The sequence below is a fragment of the Polypterus senegalus genome, chromosome 7, assembly GCF_016835505.1.
Source record: "Polypterus senegalus isolate Bchr_013 chromosome 7, ASM1683550v1, whole genome shotgun sequence".
NCBI classification, from domain to species: Eukaryota; Metazoa; Chordata; class Cladistia; order Polypteriformes; family Polypteridae; genus Polypterus; species Polypterus senegalus.
The window spans coordinates 184,851,901-184,863,922 of NC_053160.1; the positions used below are offsets into that span (position 1 = coordinate 184,851,901).

The window sequence follows — 12,022 nt, forward strand, 5'->3', positions numbered from 1 at the left end:
AAAGAGATCTCACAGAATATCACATGCTTTTCAAACCCGATTCTCAATTTTGACTCGTTTAACCTCAGTTGTTTCTCCTGTCTCCTTTTTGTCTAAAGATGTTTCTCTTAAGGAACTTTAGGAGAAACACATGTGACAAAGTTGATTCTTAAACAGATTGTAAAGGAGAATATCTCTAAACTCTCATAAGCGATTAAAGATCAACCTTTCAGCAGAAACATTTTCCTATGGGAAAGCTTCTTATGTGATTGGAACCCTTTGTGTAAAGAATCAATCTTTTATTTTATTAAGGTTCAGTGATTGCCCTTATTACTAGCCAGGGTTTGACGGTGAAATCCCCCTCTAAAGTGTTTGGAACTACATGCTGTGGCCTGCAGAGGGTGCTCATGCTGCCCAAATCTGACACAGACAGACGCAGGACACAAGTTCAGCACACACGCTTTTATTTTTTTCTTTTTCCACGTGGGAAACGCTTTCCCTCATTTCCCACCTGTACAGCACAGTTCCAGCATGGCACAAAAGCACAATTCCCTTCTTTCTTTTTCCATCTCTTCTTTCTCTATCTTCGCCTCCACTCCTCCTAGCAAGCTTCGCCCTCTTCCAACCGACTCCGGAGTAGTGGCTGTTGGCTCCTTTTATTGGGCAACTGGAAGTGCTCCAGGTGTTCCATAATCTTCTCCCGGGTCTGCCGGAAGTGCTGCAACCAAGGGCTCAGCAATTGTCCAGACACCGCCTGGCAGTGATCACAGGCTTCCATGCTCCAAATCTGTGGCCCTGCTGCAAAGCCCCTAGCTGCCCTCTAGCAATCCAGGGGAAATAATGTCCTGGATAAGCTTTCTTCCCCCGGTCCTTCCAGTACAGAGGCTGCTTTGGACCTGCTTTAGTGCTTGGCACTCGTAGTTCATGATGCATTCCTTAATTCTCTTTGCTGCACTGTTTGCATTGTCTTTCCAGATGAGCATTCATTGTTTGTCAGCTCTCATGCACACACAGAGCTGTGGCGCCCCCACGAGTAAAAGCAGATTTCTGTTGAATCACAGACTAGTCAGAGTGAATCGCTGGGGAATTCACCGACTTACTAAGATTATGAAATAAAAATTGTTGGAAAAGTCATAAAAATGTGACAAGGTGTTCAGAATTCAACCATACTTATTGTTTTGTCTTGGTAGAGTGATATATTACTCTTCTTGTTCTTCTTTCGGCTGCTCCCATTAGGGGTTTCAACCGCGGATCATCTGTCCACATATGGATTTGGCAAAATTTTACACCGGATGCCCTTCCTGACGTAACCCTCCCCATTTATCCAGGCTTGGGACTGGCACAAAGAAACACACTGGTTTGTGCATCCTCTGTGGCTGGGTTAGAGTAAGATATTACTTTACTTTCCCTTTTTATATTATTAATATGTAGCCTTTGTCAGAATGCCTCAGAACTTAGCACTGTTTGTAAGGTACTGTACCATATAACTTCTCCCCACCTTCCCTTCTGCATCTCTAACCTCAGGTGATTAGGTGTAGTAAAAGACAAGCAGCAGTTAAGTTACAATTTAAATAATGTATTATTGGTGATATTAATAAATAATAACAATAAGCAAAGTACATTTGAATATTGGCAACCATACAACCTGATAAATGCTGACGTGTAGTTTCAGGCGGCACACAGACTTGTTAGTTACTTAAAATGTCTCCAGTTAAGGCATCATTTGTGGTCAGCTTTCTTCAGAACAAGTCACACACCTGACTCAATATGGCTGCTGAGCTGTGCTCTTCATTGTGTTGTCCTTTTCGGTTCATGGTGTGAGATGCTCCTTCATCGGTTTGGTAAGAGAGAGAGAGCCTGAGGTAAAGCAAGCAAATTTCTAGGTTTTCTGTCCAACCCCTACAGCCAATAGGACGTCACAGTACTCAAAGGCTTTTGACACAAGCCAATTCCAAACAGCCATACTTCAGACCAATGGGGCAGAGAACACCTTCACACCGATCCCTGTGAAGCTTGCCAGTAAGGCAGCCTGGCTTTCCTGTGGGGGTTGAGAGAGAGATTTTACCAGAGAAACACTTGCCAAACTTGTTTGAGGCACTTCACCCCAACCCTGTCGTAAAATTACAAAGACACTCAGTCCTAAAAGTGGGAAAGGGGTTCTTAAACCATCAAACCACTGCTGTTATTATCAATAATGTAATACTAATATTACATTGCTTTGTCTAAGTTACAAATAAAGACATATAAAATATTTATCAACTTGTATGCAAAATTTCACACCACAACACTTATTAATTATGAATTTCTCATAGCAAGAAAAAAAGAGGCCGACTTGACTATGTAAGTGAAGGCTCCAGTTTAAATTTGCTTAAGAAGTCGTCTAATGTGTCAGGGCTTTAAGATGAGATCATCCTTCTGCTGTTATGCACCTCAAATCTGGAATAGCCTGCCAATAGGAATTCGCCAGGCAAATACAGTAGAGCACTTTAAAACACTGCTGAAAACACATTACTTTAACATGGCCTTCTCATAACTTCACTTTAACTTAATCCTGATACTCTGTATGTTCAGTTCTTCATAATAACTATTCACAGTGGCTCCAAAATCTGTACTGACCCCTACACTCTCTTCTGTTTCTTTTTCTGGTTTCTTTTCTCTTCACCTACTCAAAGCATCCTGATGCACCAACACTGATGGACTGAAAGCCAGAAGTCTACATGACCATCATCATCAGGTCCTTCCATGAAAACCCTAAATACAAAGAGGACTGTTTCATTTATGTTAGGTACATTGCCCAGAAGGGACTGGGCGGTCTCTTGGTCTGGAACCCCTACAGATTTTATTTTTTTCTCCAGCCTTTGGAGTTTTTTTGTTTTTCTGTCCACCTGGCCATCGGACCTTACTCTTATTCTATGTTAATTAATGTTGACTTATGTTTATTTTTTATTGTGTCTTCTATTTTTCTATTCATTTTGTAAAGCACTTTGAGCTACATTTTTTTGTATAAATATGTGCTATATAAATAAATGATTGATTGATTGATTGATCTGGAGGGATGGTGGTCACAGTACATTTGACTCCATGTGTCTGTCTGCTTTTCACACAGCAGGGGAAAATAAACAACAGCAACCTTTATTTCTATAGCACATGTTCATACAAATAATGCCACTCAAAGTGCTTTACATGATGATGAAAGAGAAAAAATGACAAAGTAAGAATTAAAATAAGAGAACGCTAATTAACATAGAATAAAAGTAAGGTCCAATGGCCAGGGAGGACAGAAAAAACAAAAAACGCCAGATGGCTGGAGAAAAAAGATCTGCAGGGGTACCAAGGCCACGAGACCACCCAGCCCCCTCTAGGCATTCTACCTAACATAAATGATCAGTCCTCATTGTATTCAGGGTTCTCATGGAAGGACTTGATGATGACGGTCACGTGGACTTCTGGCCTTTAATCCATCAATGGAGGGACATCACGGTGCTTTGATCAGGTGGTGGTGGAGCAGATCGCCACCATAGAAAACTGGAAAAAGAACAGAAGAGAGAGTAGAAGTCAGTACGGATTTTGGAGCCACTATGAATAGTAATGATAATTAATTGAATATGCAGAGCATCCATCTATCTATCTATCTATCTATCTATCTATCTATCTATCTATCTATCTATCTATCTATCTATCTATCTATCTATCTATCTATCTATCTATCAGGGTTAAATTAAAATAAAGTTATGAGAAGGCCATGTTAAAGTAATGTGTTTTCATCAGTTTTTTAAAGTGCTCCACCGTATCAGACTGGCGAATTCCTATTGGCAGGCTATTCCAGATTTTAGGTGCATAACAGCAGATGACCATCCACCTCACCACTTCTTTTAAGTTTAGCTCTTGGAATTCTAAGCAGACACTCATTTGAAGATATAGGGTTACGATTTGGAGTGTAAGGTGTAAGACTTTCCAAAATATAAGATGGAGGCCTTTGTAAACCATAAGCAGTATTTTAAAGTCAATTCTAAATGACACAGGTAACCAGTGTAGTGACGTTAAGACTGGCGTGATGTGCTCAGGTTTTCTTTTCCTAGTTAGGATTCTAGCAGCTCCACTCTGCATTTGTTGCAGACGATTTATATCTTTTTTTGGGTGGTCCTGAGAGGAGTGCGTTACAGTAATCTAGCCGACTGAAAGCAAAAGCGTGAACTAATTTCTCATGCATCTTGTAGTGTTATAAGAGGTCTAACTTTTGCTATAAATGCAATCGGCATCAAAGATGTGAAAAGAAAAAACAGAATTGAGTCGGGTGTTGCTGGTGGCGGCTATGGAATTAGGGCTTCAGCTCTCACTGCAGTGTTGTTTGTTCCTTAAATGATTAACACCACACGTGAATGTGTTTCTTGTCGTGCGTTTGTTCACGTTGCTTAGAAATTGTTGCTTTTCATGCCTGTCAGGTGAGAGCTTTGTTTCTTGTCGATGGTGAGACTCTCGAGTTGAGAATGAGCACACTAGAGGCAGTCCTAACTAATCCTTGCTGGCTTTTCATGTGGCATGAAGAGAGAACATCTGTTAGTAGCAATACTGAATGATTGATGTGTAATTATTAATAAATTCTGGAAATTATTAACATTTGTGAGAGTGGCTGGACACTGTCATTATGGGGTTGGCATTTTCTTCCCATTATCTGCATGAGGTTCCTCTTTAAAAAGCTGTGGTGTAAAGTCATGCCCATTTATCCATGACCACCAAGGGATGTGTTTTGCCCCAGATATCTCCATACCATTGACCTGTTTTATGCAAAAGAAAGGAGAATGGGCAGAGACCCTTAAGGCAAAGTGGTGGCTCTGAGGCAAAGGGTCTGCACTGCTTTCTGGAAAGCTTCAGGCTCAAATCTCGTTACTGCCAGTAGGGATCCTACTCCATTGGGCCCTTGAGTAAGGCCGTTAACCAGTAAATTCCTCCGGGGGTACTGTAAAATGGCAGACCCTGCGTTCCAACTTCCAAATATCACTCGAAAAGACAATTTCCCCTCAGGGATTAATAAAGTGTAAAAATACCAAATAATAATACTCTAAGACTATGAGCATTTAACACATATTTGGATTTAATGGACCGCCACTACCCCCTTTCAGGTGTTTTGATAGTGGTTTACAGGCCAAAGTGGAAGAATCCATGGGTTAAAGTTGGGCTTTTAACTGATAGAGTGTTGCAAGGCTGAAATTGAGAAAGCCCACTGTGATAGAAGGAGGCCATCACAGTCAGAAGCCCAATTATTGACTTAGTTAAGGGGGAGTCCCCCATTAGATCATCTGGCTAAGAGGGCTGCACGCCGCACTCTGAGGCTACTGTAGCACTGGCGAACCGACACAAGATTTCAAGGGTGAACTGGAAGAGAGACACAAAACAGAAAAAGCTCAAAAGCGGGATATTGAAATGATCCGTAACAACGCAGCCATGACGCTGGACAAAAGTCGAGGGTCAGAAGAACGAAGTGGCAGTCCGGAACCTAAAAGATCAATTCAAAAGCAAGGAATTCTAAAAGAAGGTTTAAGAAATGTTTGTTATCTGAGGCTCGGATGAGGAGACGCTGAAAAGAATGATCTTAAAAACCTGTCACTGCAATTACCCACCGGTTACGATCTTGAGAGACACGCCCCCTAGCAACAAGAAAAGCTACCCAGGGAACGGGAACAAAACTGCACCGCTCCCAAAATACAACCGCCAAAATAATATATAATCCAAAAATGTAGCATCTACGCCCACACTGCTACGTTTCGATTAATACCAAAGACATTAGGTTAATCAGCATGTGTGTCATTCATGGGGCACTGTTGTGGTTAGGGTCTGTATGTATGCGTAAAGCTATGTATGTGTGTGTTCATCTTAAAATGCAACAGTAGACCAACGCGATATCGAACTTGACGAATACACTTACCCTTGAGAAAACAGGTAAAGGGTAAGTAGAGGGAAATACTACGATAATACACCTTCTTTCTTTTCCTTCTCTTCTTTCTCTATCTTTGCCTCCACTCCTCCTAGCAAGCTGCATACCCGTCACTGCAATTACCCACCGGTTACGATCTTGAGAGACACGCCCCCTAGCAACAAGAAAAGCTACCCAGGGAACGGGAACAAAACTGTGCCACTCCTAAAAATACAGATGATAACCACCAAAATTAAATATAATCCAAAAATGTAACAGCTACGTCCACACTGCTATGTTTTCGATTAAAACCATAGACATTAGTCGTTGCTTTCACTTTTCGTCCACACTACCCTTTTGTTTTTAACCCCAAAAACGGAAACCGTTGAAAATGTTTTCTGAATATGGCAGCTCAGCGATTTCATTTTGCAAAGCGGAGTGCTTCTTGATGACTTTAGCTGAGATCTCTCACACTCAGCCCCTATCTTCGATACCGCACCGCCACTACACTCCACCCCTTGACAGTGCAAATCCTGCTGACTACACCAAATGTTCTATCGTGAAATCACCCCATGATCCATCTCAGGCTGAACATTTTGCACTGTAGGGAACACACAGTGTCTGGAGCGATCTGTAAAATACAGTGAAAGCAATAAGATAACTCTTACACTCTGGAGCACAGGGACTGCCGAAAGGCACTGCAAATGGAGTGTTTCACTGTGACATCATCTGAGCTCTGCCTTTCACTTAGCCCCCCTTCTACGTTCCACTCATCCACCGACCAAATCCTTCTGACTACGCCAAGTGTTTTGTTTGTGGAATCAGACAACTGTCTATCCCAGACCAGACATTTGCATTATGGCCCAAACTTATGATGCCTGGATTACAACGGCCATCAAAAACAACAAAGGTTTACAGCTTTATGATCATTTTTTTTTACTATTTATTTTCTTTCACGTCCAGCAACACTCAATACGCGAGATTCTAGTCTTGCCCTGATTAGTTCATGCTAATTACATCGTCCTTCCCTGATCGAATACTGCTTATTACAATGTCTCATTTTCTGATTGGTTAATCTTCACAGAAGAAAACTGTATTCTATCATAAAGGACAAAGAGGAGTTTCTTTTCATGGCACTTGTGCTACTAAATTGAGTTTTGTACAGTTTGAATGCTGCACGCATATACAAGTCAAGTCAAGTCAAGTTGGGGAGCATGCACTGGTACAGCACGTTGCCGCACCCACCACACGACGAAACAACTCCGGATACCGGTTGGCAACCCCACCCTCCGGAAATGACCCTCTATCTGCCGCAGCCAGGTGTTACGTGGGCGACCCCTTGGCCTGGTCCAGATACTCAGGTCCCCAACAATGAGGGTTCTGTGAGCTGGATCACCCTCGAGTAATCACACCACATGGCTGTAGTGCCATAACGGACGCTCTCTCACACTGCATGTAATGTGCCTCATTCGGGACTCCATGAGCAACACAAAGTCAAACCAACGGTACCCAAGGATTTTCCAGAAAGACACACATGAAGGAGTCCAGTCTTCATCTCAGGTCACTGGATAGCGTCCATATCTCACAAACAGGAAGCACATTGGGCCTTCGTTCTTTTGCAGAGATATCGGGAGCGCCACACATCCCTTTCCAGCGACCTCATGACCCCCCCATGCTCTCCCATTCCATCTGCTGACTTCACAGTAAGAGTCACCAGAGAGTTGATCGAGCTGCCCTGTGGGACATCCTGAGGGTTTGTGGGATCCCCTCAAGGTTGCAGGATATCATGGCTGGCCTGTACACTGGTTCTGTGAGTGCTGTGCAGAGTGGAGGCAGACCCTCTGCTTTTTTCCCAGTTGATTCTGGGATTTGTCAGCGGTCTGTTCTGCTCCTATCCTGTTCAATGCTTGTATGGACTGGGTGGTTGGCAGGGACGTGGGGTCCAGCGACTGTGGGGCATCTGTTGGTGAAGAGAGATTCACTGATCTTGACTTTGCTGACGATGCTGTGATCTTCCCGGAGTCAATGGAGGCTCTGAATGTGGATCTCGAGAGACTGAGCGAGGAGTCTGAGGGACTGAGCTTGTGAGTGTCCTGATAAAAACCAAAGAGCCAGGCCTTTAATGACCTCTTGGGCACGGCCATCAGCAGGGTGTCTGTCTGTGGAGAGAGTGTTGACCTCGTCGAGGGGTTTACTTACCTCCTCGGCAGTGACACATATCCATCCATCCATTAACAACAACAACAACATTTATTTCTATAGCACATTTTCATACAAACAGTAGCTCAAAGTGCTTTACATATTAAAGAATAGAAAAATATAAGACACAATTATAAAACAAAATAAATCAACATTAATTAACATCGAAAACATTATCCAACCCGCTATATCCTAACTTCAGGGTCATGGAGGTCTGCTGGAGCCAATCCCAGCCAACACAGGGCGCGAGGCAGGAAACAAAGTGACACATATACAAAATGCAAATAATTTAGCTGTCGCTACAGTTTTGTGATAAATTGCGGCGTAACCATCCCTTTAAAAAGGACATTTCTTCTTCCTGTTTCCCCTGATGTGCATAAGCCCAGTGTAGGTGAACAACTAAGTCACGTGCATTTTTAGTTGTTTAAGTGTGAGCGGAGATACTTTCGTAAACGATGTGAAAATTCTAGTGTGGATGTTTTTAACTCTTTGAGGGCTGAATATTTTTTCAAAAAACTGTTTCTGAAAAGCAATGGTTTCAAGCAGAACTCAAGATTAAACGTCTGTTGCTGCATGCTGTTGCAGCCAGTTTGACAAGAATGTGCGGCAAGCTTGCTGCCAAGCTGTCTTCATGTGGCTGAGGCAGCAGCAGTAGCGATCACAGTGCATTGCAATCTAGTTTCTACCTCTTATCATGAAGTGGCACTCCCCCCTGTTGAACGTTGCCATAGGCCCCTACTCTCTCTTCTGTTTCTTTTTCCGGTTTCTTTGTGGTGGCGGCCTGCGCCACCACCACCTACTCAAAGCATCATGATGCACCAACATTGATGGACTGAAAGCCAGAAGTCTACGTGATCATCATCATCAAGTCCTTCCATGAGAACCCTAACTACAAAGAGGACTGTTTGACTTACGTTAGGTAGATTGCCCAGAGGGGACTGGTCAGGCGGTCTCGTGGTCTGGAACCCCTACAGATTTTATTTTTTTTCTCCAGCTTTTGGGTTTTTTTTTGCTTTTTCTGTCCACCCTGGCCATCGGACCTTACTCTTATTCTATGTTAATTAATGTTGACTTATGTTTATTTTTTGTGTCTTCTATTTCTCTATTCATTTTGTAAAGCACTTTGAGCTACATTATTTTGTATGAAAATGTGCTATATAAATAAATGTTGATTGATTGATTGATTGATAGGCGTATCAGCTACATGAACCCGTTCAGCACCACGATTAGCTGGGGACCAGTCAACTGAAGCTGAAACCTCACATTCATTTTCAGTCACTTGTAGCAAAATCAGAGTCTGACAAGTCATAGTCCAGTTCAGAGATAATACGCAAAACGTCATCCACGCAGTAGTTTTATTTATGCAATCATTTTCATCTCTCGCCAGCTGTCGGTGCTATTTTTGCTGTTGTTTGTGCCTTGCTACTCACACGAGCGCACAAAATCTCAGTCAAACCAATGAAGCTCACTTTCCTTCAAGCAACGAGAGTCCAACTAAAACATAACCGTTGGTTTTGTCACAGTCAACCACCATCGTCAACTCCTCCTTTTGACAAAAATTCGACATCAGCCGCAAAAGAGTTAAACGTAACTTGAATCTAGACACCCAAGTTCATGCCCAATACATCCCAGTTAGGATAAGCAAACAAGAGATGGGCCGTTCAAATTAATGTATTGCTGCTCTTCCACTTTTTTTTTTTTTCCACTCTTCCCGAGAAGAGACTCGAGAGACTGAGTGAGGAGTCTGAGGGACTGAGCTTGTGAGTGTCCTGATAAAAACCAAAGAGCCAGGCCTTTAATGACCTCTTGGGCACGGCCATCAGCACGATTTCACGATTTACTCTTACACTCTTAAGTTACGTTAACCACCACCAATGTGTAGCATCCACCTAGATGATGCGACAGCAGCCATTTTTTCCGCCTGTATGCTCACCACACATTAACTTATAGGTGGTGAAGGAGTGACACCGATAGTTAGAGACAGGGGATGATGAGGGGGCCAGAATGACCAGGCCAATGGTAAGCAGTCTGACCAGGTGTCCTGCAGAGAAACAGGCGGGTGATTATTTACTGAGCATAAGAAATGAAACCGAAGCAAATCAAACTAAATCTAACGAGATAAGCCACAGCCCCTGTCAACGTGGGAAGAAGCACCAACGATGGCTCTCAAATTAGTGGCAAGGTGAAGGAGCTAACAAATGGCATGCAGGATGTTGAAAAATACCAAATGAATTCACGTGCATCCTAGTCATTGGGAAACACCCTACTCCTTTCGAGAGATGCCTGTGGATCTTTTATGACCGTTGAGAGGCAGGACCTTGGTTTCTGAAGGACCTCACTCATTTTTTACAGCACAGTGTCCCTCACCACTTCCCTGGAGCACTGGAATTGACACACAGATCACATGGTAAGCATTCACGGCTGGCCTCACCAATATGTCCTCCAGCAACAACTCAAAACTTTTACTAGATGGGCTTTCTCTCATCCATTTACAGGCCGGTACCCAAACATACTTAGTTTGATACCAGACCCGGCTGCTAAATTTGTGGAGGTCTGATGTCCTCCTAGTGTCCGTTTTCAATTAATTGGAAACACCAATTTGCCCCCTTATGAGAGGTTTGTGGGATTGTAGGGTAGTGTGTGTGCCCTGCGGGTTATTGCCGTCTCATCCACGATTGGTTCTTGCTTTGCACCCAAAGCTTTTCGGTTTGACCTTTAATTCCTAAAGCCTGTAATGTATTTAGAGGGGGTTAAGAAAATGGATAACTAATATCATTTACCTTTCAGAAGCATGTCTGCCATGGTGGTATCTGTTGTCCCTGTCACTGCACCTCTGACTTAATTCACTTGTAACTTTAACCAGTAGATCACGGGGTCCGGTTTGGTATGCCTGTCAAGATGATTTCCAGCTTCAGCCACACTGGCCCATCATTCAAGTTAATTCTGCATGGTTCTACCTACTCCGACTTGCATGGCTCCACTAACCAGCTTTCTCTTCTCTTTCCTTCTTCCATAAAGGCTGCCAAACAGATCAAGGATAGGTATGGAACATTTTTCAATTTTATTTTTCTTTAATGGCTGTCATGTTTTTTTTTTTAATTAATTATTTGTATGTCATGTCTTCTCAGCCAAAAAATTGGCTCTGGTTAATTGGTGTTTAGTGCATTTGTATGTAGCAACTGGTAAAGACCCCTTTGTAGTAGCGTTAAGATTGGAGGTTTATCGGTAAGCAGCCATTACACTATATGGACCACGGGTGTCGAACTCCAGTCCTGGAGGGCCACAGTGGCTGGAGGGTTTTCATCTTCTTCATTAGTGACCAGTTTTTGCTGCTGATTAACTTCTCTTGCCTTACTTTTAATTAATGTGACTCAGGCTCTTTAGTTATCCATCCATCCATCCATTATCCAACCCGCTATATCCTAACTACAGAGTCACGGGGGTCTGCTGGAGCCAATCTCAGCCAACAGAGGGCGCAAGGCAGGAAACAAGCCCACCGCAGGGCACACACACACACCAAGCGCACACTAGGGACAATATCACCTAACCTGCATGTCTTTGGGCTGTGGGTGGAAACCCACTCAGACACGAGGAGAACATGCCAACTCCACGCAGGGAGGACCTGGTAAGTGAACTCAGGTCACCTTACTGCGAGTCAGCAGCGCTACCCACTGAGCCACTGTACTGCCCGCTTGCTTACTGCAATCTTTTTAGTTAGCCAATAAAAGGTGGCATTTTGCTTAACTTCTCACTGCATCTATAATGGCATCATAGTCTCCTTACTGTGAGTCAGCAGTGCTACCCACTGAGCCACTGTGCTGCCCGCTTGCTTATTGTAATCTTTTTAGTTAGCCAATAAAAGGTGGCATTTTGCTTAACTTCTCACTGCATCCATAATGGCATCATAGTCTCCTATCTGCGAGGCAGCAGCGC

General features: G+C 43.2%; 1 protein-coding gene across 4 annotated transcripts in view; it reads left to right on the forward strand.

Moving 5' to 3' along the window:
• fsd1l (fibronectin type III and SPRY domain containing 1-like) overlaps positions 1-12,022 on the forward strand; it is a 137,042-nt gene that overhangs the window by 62,524 nt on the left and 62,496 nt on the right. For all 4 annotated transcript variants that reach the window (XM_039759706.1, XM_039759709.1, XM_039759710.1 and 1 more), the window contains exon 5: positions 11,108-11,130. In XM_039759706.1, the coding sequence (XP_039615640.1) occupies positions 11,108-11,130 (23 nt within the window). The remainder of the gene's footprint in view (positions 1-11,107; positions 11,131-12,022) is intronic.